This window comes from Chiloscyllium plagiosum, unplaced genomic scaffold (assembly GCF_037043375.1).
Source record: "Chiloscyllium plagiosum isolate Xiang-an unplaced genomic scaffold, Cpla_swu_hap1 HiC_scaffold_46, whole genome shotgun sequence".
In the NCBI taxonomy this organism is placed as follows: Eukaryota; Metazoa; Chordata; class Chondrichthyes; order Orectolobiformes; family Hemiscylliidae; genus Chiloscyllium; species Chiloscyllium plagiosum.
In genome coordinates, this window is record NW_028270184.1 from 9,704,677 (window position 1) to 9,720,941 (window position 16,265).

The window sequence follows — 16,265 nt, forward strand, 5'->3', positions numbered from 1 at the left end:
GCCTGCAATACCACATCTCTTTATCAGGCTCAAAAAGGCCGTTACAGATGATACAGGATCGGAAAACACAATAGCTCTGAATAACAGAGATTGTCGTTCAATCCCTCACTCACACACACACACACACACACACACACACACACACACACACACACACACACACACACACACACACACACACACACACACACACACACACACACACACACGAATCCACTTTCACAGCCCCATGAAAATTTCCACAACTCCACAGGCAAGCATTAGAAATGAGAGCTGCACGATCCAACCCAAACGACCCCCCCAGCCCCAACACACACATACGCAAGAGCTACTGTGACATGCCTGAGAGACTTTCCCTGGTGTTGCTGGCTAATAAAACATCAGCTAACTCTTGGTTAGGCTGAAGATCTATCAACCTGGGCTTGCTCCACGCCTGGGTGAAACTCAGTGTCACTGGAATCGGAGTTTTCATTCTAAGGCCTTTCATACTGTACGTAGGCCCAGTGCTCAACCCAGGTACTAAAGGACCTGGAACAAAGGCCTCCAATCCCTGGACAATGAGTATGAGCAATCTGGCCAATCACTGGGGTTACTGAAGCTGTCGAGCCTGGTTTTCACTTCACTCGATGCTCACACCACATCGCGATCAAACATGGAAATCCTAGCCATGTATTGCCCCCTCAACCACCTTTTAGCCTACCAACTAACCCCCCCCCACCCCCAGCCCCCCCAACCCATCCCCTTTCCCGAGCCAAACAAATCCCCACCATCCCCAAACCCAACAACCCTTCCCCAACCAAACAACTAAGCCCCCCCAACCCACCTTTCCCCAGCCTAACAGCTCCCCACCATCCCTAAACCCAACAACCCTTCCCCAGCCAAACTAACCCCACCCAACCTACCCACCCACCTTTCCCCAGCCTAACAGCTCCCCACCATCCCCAAATCCAACAACCCTTACCCAGCCGAACAGCTATCCCTCCGCCCACCTGAAAATATTCCTGCCCCTGTATAACTTGCCCCCAACTCTAAGACTATCTGCAAGAAGCTGCCAACTCTTTCTCTCCTTTTCAGAACAGGAAGCGCCCAGGCTCTGCTCTCAGAAGAGCAGGAATTCAGCACGAGACAGGCGATCAAAGGGCTCTACAGTGTGTTGTGGTAACTGAGCCAAGTTGAGAAGCTGGATGTACAGACCCATACAAACAGATGGATACTAAACCTCTCAACTATTGATCTGGCCTAATATTTGGCCTAAAAACCTGGTTCACCAACTAGGGAGCAACTTGTACATGAAAGTGCATGAAGGAGAGACAGCATTACGTAATGGTGCACAGCTAGGTTATCACCTCTGAGTGGCTTTACATGAATGAAATGGGGCTGGGGAGGGCTGCTTGAAATGCAAGGGAGATGGTCCAAGTGGTTGGGGCCTAATGGTAGAGATGCAAAACACAGACCTGCAGCCACTAGAGTCTATTTTTTTTTTAAAAAGCATGCACCCACATTTCACCATTTTGACATTCCCTTTTACTGGTGGGGTAACTTCTTCAGCCTGGGTCACAAAGCCAGCCCCTTCCCCCTTGACAGTGGAAGGATTGTGGCTGAATGCTAAACGCTGGAGACATGAACCAGCTCCAGGCAGGAACTAGAATGGGGATGGCTATTTGTCAAGACAAGACTGCATTTAAAAGCTTTCACTATGTGAATAAAGGGCGATTTTTTTTAAAAAGGCGTCCAAAATGGGCAAGGGAAACGGAGGTGAAAGCTGTGATAATCTGATCAATGGGGGTGATGAGTTCCTGGTTGTTTACCATTCTCGGTTGGGGGGGTTCCCTGGATCCTGGGATAAGAGCCCAGTTTGCCTGAGTGGAACAACTGAAGATAAGCAGCCAGGATTTAAAGCTCAGAAAAGTTAAGCAAATACAACATTTGCTTAGTAGGGAACCAAGTGGACGGTTTGCTGCTTTGAGTCGCTAGATGTCATAAAGACGACTGCTGAACAAATTTAGGGGAGTCCAGTCAGTCTAAGGTGGTGGTGAAGTGCCACCTACTTCCCAGACTAATGTGCAAACTCACCGGAGATTCCATAGCACTCCAAGCGATGTGGTTTAACAACGCCTACTTCTTTAAAAAAAATGACAAAAGCAGCCATGGGAGTGGGGTGAAAGGTCGCTGCTCCACTGTAGTATGATGGCAAGTCGAGAACAGGCAACAGGTTCACCCGATCACCTCCACTCACCACATACTACTGGAGTCGACAAGCCCAGAGTCCTGTACAACCCCCAACCCTTAGAAAGCCCGATTATCACTCAGCAGGTAAGGAAGATTTCTACCTCCAAATTTCTCGTGAAGCTCAACAAAACTATCCCCATTTCTATACCCCCCCCCACCCCCCAAAAAATCTGTTGGAAAAACACTGGCACAGACAATACACATAAGTCAAAGCTACAAGGACTCAGGAAAATACTTACACAATCTGACTTAGAAACACTAACTGCAGTGCATTAGTTTTTAAAAAATCATGAGTCTTATTGACAAGAAAAATTCACATTATACTTAACATATATCATTTATACCAACATTTAGCTCTTCTTAAAAAAAAATCATCCAGAGACCCGGCTCTGATGGCTTTAAAAGCCTCGGGTCTGAAGGGGTAGTGTAACTCGTGCTTTCTTCATAACTGCTTCACAAATGCTATTTCAGGAATTTTTCCTTCAGCCTGCAAAAAGACAGAGTTAAAACCACAAAAAAAGTAATGAATCACCGACAACTCTGTTCACCGTACCACAGCTCAAAAAGACACTAAAATCATGCAGCGACTTAGACGTTCATCAGTTTTTTCCTATGCCACCTCTTTGGTTCTGGGAAGGTTAGCCAATCTCTACCCAGTTGGTAAACATAGATTGCAGCATATGAGTCAACCATAAAATGATGGGACCCCAAAAAGATGTGTTTTTGCAAATACCAGAAGTACATATCAACAACTTCCACCCAACCCTCTTTGGCTATGACAGGTTTTACTCCCATTAGGAGCCAGCCTCAGTTTCCCAATTCTCAAACGGATCCTTTCCTGGCCAGCACTTTCAAACTGCATGCAAGGGACTAAACCAGGCCGTATGGGCTGCGTTGCAAAAATCCAAGACACGGTCATGTGGAACGAATGACAAAGATGGGAGACCATCTAATATTTGCACTTGCCACAGCATCCCCCCGCCCCCCCTCCTCCCCCCCCCCCCCCCATTCCCATTTTGGAGGGGATTTTCAAAGCCTTCTTCAACATCCACAGTAACTCATGGATTACACTGCATTATCGGACACAGCTCCACACCATTTACAAGCTGCCTCCTCCTATCGATGGAGTCGCTTGCTGGAGATTGTGGGAAATCACTGGAGACCTGTCGAAAGAGTACTATCCTTTCCACAGGCTGTATTCCAATCTCTGAGAAGTGGTGTGGAGTCTTAAAGTATCATTAAGCAGGTCACCTAGAAAGGCCTTTAGGCCTAAAATACCACTTCAATGAAGATGGATGTCCAACAGTATGCATAGAAAATACATTGGAAGGACTTATTTCACTTGAAGGAAAATATTCATCCTTATTAAGTAGGTAAGCAGAGAGCAATTTATCAGGCACAGGCTCAGGGGAAGCTGCATTAAACCCTGCGTTTTACCTTCAAAATGGCTCAACTGGATTATCCCACTGGACACAAGGATCTTTTCAGGACTTTTTGGCCTTCTAATCCTCGCACTAAAATATTTTAATAAACTTACCTTAAGTTGTGTGAAGATTTGGGCAGCTTGATTGAAGTCCCACTCGTTGTCTTGGAGACACCTGCAGGAAGACAAGAGGAAAACAAGATTTTGGAGTCCAGTTACGGAAAAGACAGGGGAAGCAGGAATGGAGAAAACTCTGAAGGCACAGGTACTGGCAAGATATCGGGGGAAAACAGCCAGTTGTTGCTGGAAAAGGAAGAGGCCATGAAGGGAGATCACAGCTATTTTGTGATCACTCCGCCTACCTTGACTCTTCATGCTCTTGGCTGACAAAAACATATCAACCTCACAGTGAACATCATCAGCTGAGCACTTTCTACCTTTGTGGATCCATGTTCCACTCCACTTTCTCCACCACCCTCTGCCTGACTCTGACCTGAAGGTTACATCACACCTCTTCCCTACAACAGAAATTTCCTTTCTAAAGCCCAGAAGCTTCAAACAAAATAACTCTCAACCTTTTCCATAACAGAGAATGTGAGCCTAGTTTGTACAATCTCTAATTTAACCCTCCAACATCCAGGAAACATCTTGGTCAATCTATTGCGCATTCCCTCCAACATAGAGAATATCGTTTCCATGAGGTGGTCTGATCAGGGCTTTGTATGATGCTATAGACCTCCAAATGTAAGGGCTCATATTTCATGAGCCTTTTAGAACTTTGTTTGGGATGGACTAAGTTCTCAGACCCAATATGGTTGTGTGCCAATATTCCTTACTTTCCAAAAAAGAAAAATCAGATCTATCTTTTTTTTGATACAAAATGCATGACCTGGGCTAAAAATCCACATGTCACAGTTTTGTTCATTCACTTATTCCAATGCATTTGTTCTTGTTTACAATGTCACCAGCAAACGTGTATAAAAGGCCCATTTCCTTATCACCCAAGTCATTAATAAACATTTTGATAGTTGGAGTCTTAGCGCAAACCCTTGCTAGCCACGTTCTTCCAACTGGAGAAGGCAACTCTGCTCTCCACCAACGAAGCAATCCTTTAACCAAATCAACATTTGTGCCTTCAACTACATGAACTTTAATTTGAACTTTGTCCCCACTGCAAACCTTTGTGATTGAAAGAGCTTTAGCTTTGACCAGGTACTACAAGACCAGGTTCACAATTGCTCTGAACACACTGTTGTGACTTTACTTTAGCAGGCTGCTCCACGACACAGCTCCATCCATGACAAAACGCATGGCGTTTTAATCCAGTGTCATCTTATATGGAGCTGGCTGATTCATTTGAGTAATAGGATCCTCTGCAATTGTGTACAGCATGGAAACATACCATTCGGCCCCAACTGGTCCGTGCCAGCATGAATGCTCTATAAAAGCCTTTTCCCTCCATGTCAGCACATTTCTCTACTGCCTTCGCCCTCATTCACCTCCCGCTAAAATGCCTCAACCAGTCTCTGTAGCAGCAAATTCACAATGCCCTATACTCTGGATAATGTAATTTCTCATTTGTTCCTGTTGTTTTAATTTTATGGCCCCTTGTTTAGATTCCTTTGTGAGTAGAGACATCTTCTTTACACATTCCCTATCCTACGTGCTCACAGATGTCAATCATGTCCCTTCATGGTCTTCCCTTTCCATGGCACCCCAGTCTGATTCCTCCCACCCACCTATATTACACCTCACCCCAAGTATCAAGCTACAACTGGTCAAGTTGATCTATCTCACTGTTTGACCTCTTGCCACTTTCCTTGTGCCCTGGCTTTTCTGTATTCGCTCCTACTTCCACTCCCCTCCTGAGTCATTAGGGTTAGAGTTTCATAGAATCCCTACAGTGGGAAAATAGGCCATTCGGCCCAACAAGTCCACACCAACCCTCTGAAGAGTAACCCACCCAGACGCATTCCCCTACCCTATTACTCTACACATCCCCTGACTAATGCACCTAAACTTATACATTCCTGAACATAATTCACCTGACCTGTACATCTTTGGACTGTGGGAGGAAACCAACGTAGACACGGAGGAGAATGTGCAAACTCCACAGAGACAGTCGCCTGAGGCTGGAATCGAACCTGGGTCCCTGGCACTGTGAGGCAGCAGTGTTAACGCACTGAGCCACCGTGCCGCAGTTAGATCCCTCTGACTGACATCCCCACTCCCTGCAGCAGTTCAATGTTCTGACCTTCAGCATTTTGAACCAAAGCCTAACACAAACATTCTGCCCTCAGCTTGCAACAAGCACACGGCTGTTGGGGATTCAATGGTTCGTACTGACCTCAGCGAATTGGGGTTGAGGTCCAATATAGCTGGGGAGATATTGAAATAGCTCCCGTTCCTTGTTATACAAGGGCTGCACAGATTGATAAGCTTAGACAAGCAGCAGCAAACATGATACTCAATATCTATCAGCTGTTAGAGATACCACTGAGCCAGCTTCCATTCACACTGGTGCCGATTCTGAACTCATCCTTCAAAGACTTCAAAGTGGAAGATCTTGGTTGATTTAACACCCTGTTAATTATTAGGCACACCAAGTCTCATCAGTCTCAGTTTAAAAATGTAATCTATAATTGATGGACCACACTCCAGATAAACAAAACCTCATTCACTTTGAGGTGGTCAATAATTGCTCTCATTCTTTATATCGCTTCCTAAGGTTGACAGTCCTGTGCTGGGTCGAGTGTGGGCACTGGAAAAGCATAGCAGGTCAGGCAGCATCTGAGGAGTAGGAGAATCGGGCCAGGGTCAGAGCCCGTCAGTCCTGTGTTGGTCCTGGCAAGGTTGAGCTGTGGGGTTCAAGGGCTGCTCTGTTCTGGTCCAGCACCATTAAGACCGAAAAGTTACACGTTTCCAATTCAAAACATTTGTCTGAAGCACACGTGGGCACATCCGCCACATTCGCTGAGACATTTAGGGGCAACTCTGAAGAGTTTAGGTGGCTCTCTGAAGAACTGATGGGCTTTTCCTGATACACACATATACACTCCAATATAATTCAGGCCACCCAGTGTCAGTTGTCCTAGACTTACCCATTCACCCTTTAGTTTCACTTGAATTTCATGGATCTGAAGATTCAGCACTCTTAATTCATTTGCTGATAAATTCTAGCTTAAGGACAATTAGCACTGGGGGCCTGTGGGAGGGAACTGTAAATGCACCAGAAGCCCAGAGGCTGCTGAAAATTTCTAATTTGAAATGCAACTCTCCTTCCTTCTGCTTGAAAAAGACAATTCATGGCAATGCAAGAACATTACTTGTGATCACTGCGCTAGCCGCCCCTAGCTCCAGACCTAAAATAACACAGCTATCATTTACAGTCCTTGAGTCAGCTGGTTCAGTGAAGTGTACTAGTGGTTCAAAATGCAATTTGTTCTAAATGGTACAATTTACACCTCTGCAGAGCAGTACTCCGAGAGATTACCCGTCTGCCTCTGAAGCAGGATGTGCAAACAACAGTTTGAGAGAGGATGTTAGGTGGAGATCAAATTTAACTAACTGGCTCTGTAGCAAAAATGAGGCACAGAAGTAAAATATCACCCAAACAAATCAAAATCAGAAAATGCTGGAAATACACGTGTCAGGCAGCATCTGTAGGGAGGGCTCCTCCTCTGGGTGAAGACTAAAACTGGGGCATACAGCTTAAGAATAAGAAGTCTCTCTTAAATTAAAAGTGAAGTTTTTTGCTACCTGTTTAAAGGATTTTCAGAGTGTGGAATTCTCTTCCCAGAAGGTTATTAAGACTGGGTCTTGAAATTTAGTCAAAGTGGAATCAAGATAGATTTTTGATGGACAAGGCAATCAAGAGTGGAGAGGGGTAAATCAGCTGTGCTCATATTAAGTGGTGGAGCAGGCTGAACAGCTTTCCCCTGCTCCTAGGTGCTACACTCCTATGAAAGAAACAGTGCTGCCATTGCTCATCAATTACCTTTCAGCAAGACTCCCAGGGCATCTGTGAATCCAACGGGGAGGGCTTCAGATGTAAAGCAATGAGCAAAAACATCTGTCATAGACTCACCACTCCTGAGTGCTAAATGTGGAGTCAATGACGGAGACTCCACAAAACTATTCCAGACATCTACTACCCTCTGGGAGAGGAAACTCCCCTGTCTCTCAGTTTTAAACAAGTGTCCTCTTATTCCGCAACTAGTTTGACATGTCACTCACTAGTGGAAACACTTTGTCAATGTTGACTCAGCATATGGACTCAGTGGTTAGCACTGCTGCCTCACAGTATCAGGGACCAGAGTTGGATTCCAGTTTTGGGTGACTGCCTGTGTGAAGTTTGCATATTCTGTCCACCGTGCCTGCGTGGGTTTCCTCTGGGTGCTCTGGTTTCCTCCCACAATCCAAAGATGTACAGGTTAGGGTGGATTAGCCATGCTAAATTGCCCATTGTCCAGGGATGTGTAGGTTAGGTGGATTAGTCATTAGGAGTAAATCAGAGCAATAGGGTGGGGGAATGGGTCTGCATGGGATACTCTTCAGAGGATCGGTGTGGATTTGTTGGGCCAAATGGAGGGATTCTATGACTCTTGTCAAGCCCCCTCAGAATCTTGTATATTTCAGTAAGATCACCCCCAACTCTTCTAAACCATAATGAATAAAGCCTAACCCATTTAGCCATTTTTGATAGATCATCCCAAGAATCAGCCCACTGAGTTGCCTCCAATGCCAGTGTGTCTTTGAATACGGAGAGACTAAATGGAGAGGGGTCAAGCAAAGCAAATGGAGAGTTTTTGACTCCGTCGCAGTCAGTAACACTCACTTTTGCGACCACTCTATGTTCATGCCTGACTGCTGGGAGAAGGCCTGCAGCATTTCCTGCTGGGGCGCTGTGAGGGTGGGCACCGGACTGCTTGACGGTGTGGGTGCTGGCGTCACGAAGGCCTTGCGGATCTCCTCAGTGGTGGCATTCCTGATAAACAGCTGGTCATTCACAATGCAGAGCCTGTTCAGAGGAGGGAAACAGCTAAAGTAGCATCAAGGCAAACAACTATCTGCATCGCTACCCGACTAAAAGCAACGATATTGAAAAATCAGGAAAAAAACAAGCATTGAAAATGATAACCTGAGCAGCTGGAACAGGTGAGGGGCCAGAGAGCTTGCTTCTAATGTCAGTGATGGCTCAAGAAGCATTAACCCACATGTCTGCTCTCCCACAAGCCTACCAGACTGCTGCATACTTTCTAAGTAAAAACAATGACTGCAGACGCTGGAAACCAGATTCTGGATTAGTGGTGCTGGAAGAACACAGCAGTTCAGGCAGCATCCAAGGAGCAGTAAAATTGACGTTTCGGTATTCCTGATGAAGGGCTTTTGCCTGAAACGTCAATTTTACTGCTCCTCGGATGCTGCCTGAACTGCTGTGTTCTTCCAGCACCACTAATCCAGATGCTGCATACTTTCTGCAGACTCCAGACTGACATCGGTACTGCACCCACCCTTTTAAACCAACCCGACTCCAGCCTTGAGAAACCATGTGCGAGCCCAAACTACACAGTTGTGTATGAAAATGAAAAAATAACTTACCCTGCATTCCCAGCAGGTACAGCAATGAACACTCTTGAGAACGCCCTCACAGACTCCCTGGATTTACTATCCACTGTGACAAAATTAAGATTTGTGAAGGATTAGCTTCCAGGAACTTAAACAATAACTTTACTTTTTAAAGCTTAAAAGTAAATTGATTTAGTTTACGCACCTTCTTTGAAAACTCCATGTACATTAAAACAGAGTAATGTATTCTGAAACAGAAACCAAACGTCTTATATTACATGTTTATTAAAGCACGGGACAATTGTCAGAGCATTAATGTACTCAAGTCCCATTTTAGAGAGTTGGGCACAGATTCTGGGCTGACACTCTCAGGACTGTACTGAGGAGTGCTGCACTGCCATCTTTCTGACAGAGCAGTAAACTGAAGACCCTTCTGCCCCTTTTGGGTGGGTGTAGACGATCTCTCAGCCAATATCTTCCTGGTGTCCTGGGGCCAATATTTCCCTCTCATCTGCCATCACTGAAAACAAGTTATCTGCCCATTACTGCAGTCACGGCATTGGGAGCATGCTGTGTCCAAATAAGATTTGGAGATGCCGTTGTTGGACTGGGGTGTACAAAGTTAAAAATCACACAACACCAGGTAATAGCTGAAAATGTGTTGCTGGAAAAGCGCAGCAGGTCAGGCAGCATACAGGGAACAGGAGAATCGACGTTTCAGGAATCCTGAAGAAGGGCTTATGCCCGAAACGTCGATTCTCCTGTTCCCTGGATGCTGCCTGACCTGCTGCGCTTTTCCAGCAACACATTTTCAGCTCTGATCTCCAGCATCTGCAGACCTCACTTTCTCATCACCAGGTTATAGTCCAACAGCTCTATTTGGAAGCTCTGAAAGCTTGTGCTTCCGAATAAACCTGTTGGACTATAACCAGGTTCGGTGTGATTTTTAACTGCGTCCAAATAAATGTTTCCAATGTTATAACAGGGGTTACACTTCAAAATTAGCCTAAAGACCTTGTGAAAGTCACAGCTAAATCCTAGTTTTTAACTTCTTTACATGGCATTGAGGAATCATTATGTGCAGTCAAATGTCACAGTACTAATGAAGTCACAGAGTCAGAGTTCTACAGCACAGAGACAGGCCACTGGTCCATGCTGACCAAAATGTCCATCCACGTAAACCCCATTTCCCTGCACTTGGCCCATAACCTTCTAAACCTTCTCTATCCCTGCATTTGTCCAAACATCTTTTAAATGTTAATGAAACCGCCACAACCACTTCTATCATGTGTGGTCATTATCAGTGTGATATTGAGGCAAACAAGGCAGATAGTCCATGAGTTACTCAAGCAAGTCAGCAGATCTCAGCCAGGATGCTTGCTTTGTCATGGGGAGTTGCATAACAGGACCCCCAGGCTATAAGGTAAATAACAACAGAGACATCATGGCAATTTTTGTTAACAGAAGCCTGGATTAACGTCTGGACATGAGCAGTCAAATCTCACCACTACAGCTGGTGGAATGTAAAATCGACTCATGAATAAAACATCAGGGATAAAAAGCTAATCTCAACAATTCAAGCCATCAGTCTAGAAACACATCAGGTTCACTAACGGTCTCTAGGGAAGGAGATTTGCTGTCCTTGCTTGGCCTGACCTATATGTATTCCCCAGCCCTTGGCAATGTAGTAGACTCTGAAATGATGCAATAATCCATACAACAGTATCATACAATGACTGAAAAGCCAAATGAAAATCAAGCTAATTGAAAGGCCCACATTTGACTAAGGCACAACCAAGCCCTCCTCACTAACACCACTTATATTTTTAGGCATTGGGACAATAGACATGAGTTGTACAACAGCCTCGCAGAGTCACACTCACTGAATCACACCTTGCAGACATCATTAGCACCAACCCAAGGAACAAGGGCACAAAATGGACTCTGCACAGAAATGGACTTTAACACCTACCACCAACAGTAGCTTGTTAGCATCACTGCTACTGTTATGGTCAAGTTGTAGAAACACAGGTGCCAGACTGGGCCGGAAGCAACCAACAAGAGGGGAAATGCCCGTTTCACCATGCCGTCAAATTTCAGTCCATGATGGTGATCATTATGGGCCACCAGCAGAACTGTATGCAATCGCAATCTGTAATTTCATGTTTAAAATCACACAACACCAGGTTATAGTCCAACAGGTTTAATTGGAAGCACACTAGCCTTCATCAGGTGATAGCGGAGGGCTTGATCGTAACACAGAATTTATAGCAAAAATTTACAGTGTGATGTAACTGAAATTATACATTGAAACACTGATTGTCTGTTAAGCCTTTCATCTGTTAGAATACAGTGATAGTTTCATTTCTTTCATGTGTAAATCACAAAACTTTTTTTTAAAGTTGCATTCTCGGGTTAGCTGTTAACAATGGTGATAGCCAGACAATATGTTGACAATCAATGTTTCAATGTATAACTTCAGTTACATCACACTGTAAATTTTTGCTATAAATTCTATGTTACGATTGAGCCCTCCACAATCACCTGATGAAGGAGCGTCGCTCCGAAAGCTAGTGTGCTTCCAATTAAACCTGTTGGACTATAATCTGGTGTTGTGTGATTTTTAACTTTGTACACCCCAGTTCAACACCGGCATCTCCAAATCATGTAATTTCATGGCACAGCATGGCCCCCAATTTAACATTACCATCGGAATCCTGTTTTAAATAGTCAACATAGAACAGCACAGCATAGGAAGAGGCTCTTCAGCCCCCACGATGCTGTGCCGAACAGGACGCCAAATTAAACCAATTCTGCTCTTGGCCCATATCCTTGCATATTCGTGCTTTTACCTAAAAGCCCCTTAAATGCCCCAATTGTATCTGCATAAACTACCACCGCTGGCAACGGGCTCCAAACTCCTACTATACTGAAAAAAACTTGCGGAGAAAGTGAGGTCTGCAGATGCTGGAGATCAGAGCTGAAAATGTGTTGCTGGAACAGCGCAGCAGGTCAGACAGCATCCAGGGAACAGGAGAATCGACGTTTCAGGCATAAGTCCTTCTTCAGGAAACGTCGATTCTCCTGTTCCCTGGATGCTGTCTGACCTGCTGCGCTGTTCCAGCAACACATTTTCAGCGCTGAAAAAAACTTGCCCCTCGCATCTCCTTTGAACTTTCCCCGCTCACCTGAAATGCATGCCCCCTGGTATTAGACATTCAACTCTGGGAAAAGACTGTCAACCTTACCTATGCATCTCAATTTTAGAGACTGCTATCAAGTCTCCCCTCAGCCTCTACTGTTCCAGAGAAAACAACAAGAGTTTTTCCAGCCTCTCCTTATAGCTCATTCCCTCTAATCCAGGCAATATCCCGGTAAACCTCTTCTGCACCCTCTCCAAAGCCTCCACATCCTTCCTGTAATGCGTCAACCAGGATTGAACTCAATACTCGGACTGTGGCCTCACCAAAATCTTATGAAGCTGCACCATGATATCCTGACTTTCATACTCAATTCGCTGACCAGTAAAGGCCATACGCCTTCTTTACCACCCTATCTACTCACGGGGCTACTTTCAGGGAGCTATGGACTTGAACCCCAACACCCCACTGTACATCAATGCTGTTCAGGGTCTTGTCATTAACTGTATACTTTTCCTTAACATTTGATCTCCCCAAGTTCAGCACCTCACACTTAGCCAGATTAAACTCCACCTGCCATTTCTCCCCCGTATCTACAACTGATCTCTATCCTGCTGTACCCTTTGACAACCTTCTACATCATCCACAACTCCACCAATCTGTGGTGTCTGCAAACGTACTAATCCACCCATCTATACTTTCATCCAAGACATTTAGATATATCACAAACAGCAGAGGTCCCAGTACAGATCCCTGAGGAATACCACTAGTCACAGATGTCCAGCCAGAAAAACACCCTTTCATCAATATCCTCTGCCTTCTATGGGCAAGCCAATTCTGAATCCATGTGGCCAGGTCACTGTGCATCCCATGCAACTTAATCTTCTGGATGAGCCTACCATGAGAGACCTTGTCAAAAGTCTTATTAAGATCCACGTAGACAACATCCACTGCTCCATCCTCATTGATTATCTTCGTCTCCTTGAAAAGTTCAATCAAGTCTTACTTTATTTTTAAAGCAAGATTCCTGGTCGAGATTCTCCCACAAGCAGAAACATCCTCTCCACACCTACCTTGTCCAGACCCCTCTGGATCTTTTGTTTCAATCAAGTCACTTCTTACTGTTCTAAACTCCGACAGATACAACCGTGTCTGCCCTTCATGAGACAACACGGCCAATCCAGGAATTGGGCTGGTAAACCTTCTTTGAATGCTTCCATTCATCTTTTCATTACTGCAGGCAGAGTGTTTCAGACACTACACCACACTCTGGGTGTAAAAGGTTTTCTTACCTCACGCCCAACTCTTTCCATCAATTATTTTAAACCTATCCTCATCCACGGTCTTTCTTGCCAAGGGAAATACGTTCTTCCTGTTTCAGGCCCTTGATAACTTTATAAATCTCAAGCAAATCTCCCCTCAGCCTCCTCAGTTGCAAGGAGGTCAGAAGCCACACACAAAACCAGGTTACAGTCCAACAGGTTTATTTGAAATCACAAGCTTCGTCACTCCACCTGACGGAGAAGCAGCGCTCCGAAAGCTTGAGATTTCAAATAAACCTGTTGGACTAGAACCTGGTGTAGGGTGACTTCTGACCTTGTCTGCCCCAGTCCAACACACGCACCTCCACATCGTGTTGCAGAAAAAACACCAGTCTATTCAATCTTCCCTCAAAGCTGCATTTTCCAGCTCAAATTATTCTCTGTACCTTCTCCAGCGTAAACACATACTGACTGTAATGAAGTGGCCAGAACAGCATACAATACTCAGAAGTATGGACTAATTATATATTCAGCATAACTTCTCGCCTCTTCCATACGTGGGGATAATGCACTAAGAGGATCCATCAACCTACCGAATGATGGATTAGGCTCGAAGGACTGAGTGGCTTCTTTTACTTCCAGTTTCTACATGATTTCTTTTTTGTTTTTATAGAATCCCTACAGTGTGGAAGCAGGCCATTTCACCCAACAAGTCCACACCAACCCTCCAAAACAGGGACCCACTGATACCTATTCTCCTATTACTCTAAATTTGCCCTGACTAATGCACCTAACTACATATGCCTGAGCACTACAGGACAATTTAGCACGGCCAATCCACCCTAACCTGTACATCCCTGAACACTATGGAACAATTTAGCACGGCCAATCCACCCTAACCTGTACATCCCTGAATACTATGGGACAATTTAGCACGGCCAATCCACCCTAACCTGTACATCCCTGAACACTATGGAACAATTTAGCATGACCAATCGACCCTAACCTGTACATCCCTGAATACTATGGGACAATTTAGCACGGCCAATCCACCCTAACCTGCACATCCCTGAACACTATGAGACAATTTAGCACGGCCAATCCACCCTCACTTGCACTGTGGGACAATTTAGCATAGTCAATCCACCCTGATCTCCACATCCCTGAAAACTATGGGACAATTTAGTATGGTCAATCCACCTAATCTGCCAATCCTAACTGAAGTATCTACCGGTCATTCTACCTTCATAGACCTGCAAACATTGACTCCAAGATCAGAAGTGGGGTTGTTTAATGATGGATTATCTGAGGATCTGCGAGCACTATGCAACTGTACCTATTTGACATCAGCCAGGACAACACAGCCACTTTACCAGAATTCCAACCAACACACACAATCATTCTTTCCACATTGACACTCAGTAACACTATCTACAAGATCCACTGCAACAACTCATCAAGGCTCCTCCAACAGCACGTTTCAAACCTCTTGGAAGGATGGGGACAGTAGATTCAGGGAGCAACACCATCTCCAAGTTACACACCACCCTAACTTGGAATTATACTGTCATTCCTTCACTATTGCTCGGTCAAAATCCTGGGGTGGGCAATAAAGGATTGCAACCACCCCATGAATGAGTTACAAGAAGAAATTCAGATAAAGCGTTCGCATGTTGGACGGATATACTCCACTGGGAAAGATTCCCATGCTGGCAGGCCAAGTGAAGGAAGGGTAATACTTGAGCTGTACTTGTTTACAGTGGAAAATACAGGGAGCGGTGCATTTAGAGAATAACCTCACTGGTTTACTGCACCATAAGCTGTGCCACATACTGCTAATTGCTACATTCATGGGCCCATTTCATTTCTGTGACAAAACATAAGACGATCGGGTCTTCCCATACAGCATATAACAGATCATCACCAAAAGGCAGAACACGTGCACCAACAGAAGATAGGGATAAGTAAAAGGAAGACATGCAAAAAAACTCGAGAGAGAGAAAGGTAAACAGCAGGTGCAGTCTACGTTTTTGCCATGCCGCACAGTTATTCCTTCATCATCCCTGGGCCATAGTTCTGCAATGGCCTGCCTAACAACACTCGTGAAGCACCTTCACCTTATGCCATCCAGCAAATCAAGGAGAAAACTCACCAACCACCTTCTCAAGAGCCAATTCAGAACAGTTAACTAAAGCAGCTTTTACAGGAAAATGCTCACATCTCCAGATTTGACTGAATAAAGAAAAAGAAGGTTGAGTCTTCACTTTCTTCAAAATTTGTTCACAGGGTGCAGGTACTGGTATTTATCGTTCAACCATTTGAGAAGTAGGTGGTGAGTTGCCTTGTTAAAATGCTGCAGTCAGTGCAGCTGAGGGAGGGAGGTCCACGATTCTAACTCTCCTGTAGTGAAGGAACGGCTAACACAGTGCCACATCAGCTGAATAGGGGCATGGAGGCAAAATAGGGGCATGGAACTGGTCAAAAGACAAGGAGACTTAGCTTTTGAGGGCTTGACATGTTCCATGCCCACAACTGCCATTGCGTGACGGAGTCATAAAGAAGGGAAGTATGGATGTCCAAGCTGCGCAGTTCCCCCTGCAGAGGAATTAGGAGCAGAAGGACATGATTTGGCCCCTCGAACCT

General features: G+C 45.0%; 1 protein-coding gene across 2 annotated transcripts in view; it reads right to left on the reverse strand.

The window, feature by feature from the left end:
* Nucleotides 1-946: 946 nt before the first annotated feature.
* LOC122543874 (nuclear RNA export factor 1) overlaps nucleotides 947-16,265 on the reverse strand; it is a 65,655-nt gene continuing 50,336 nt past the window's right edge. For both annotated transcript variants that reach the window (XM_087983791.1, XM_087983792.1), the window contains 5 exons: nucleotides 9,426-9,468; nucleotides 9,254-9,326; nucleotides 8,490-8,672; nucleotides 3,767-3,827; nucleotides 947-2,716 (listed from right to left, as the gene is read on the reverse strand). In XM_087983791.1, coding sequence (XP_087839917.1) covers nucleotides 2,672-2,716; nucleotides 3,767-3,827; nucleotides 8,490-8,672; nucleotides 9,254-9,326; nucleotides 9,426-9,468 — 405 coding nt within the window. In that variant the 3' untranslated portion in view covers nucleotides 947-2,671. The remainder of the gene's footprint in view (nucleotides 2,717-3,766; nucleotides 3,828-8,489; nucleotides 8,673-9,253; nucleotides 9,327-9,425; nucleotides 9,469-16,265) is intronic.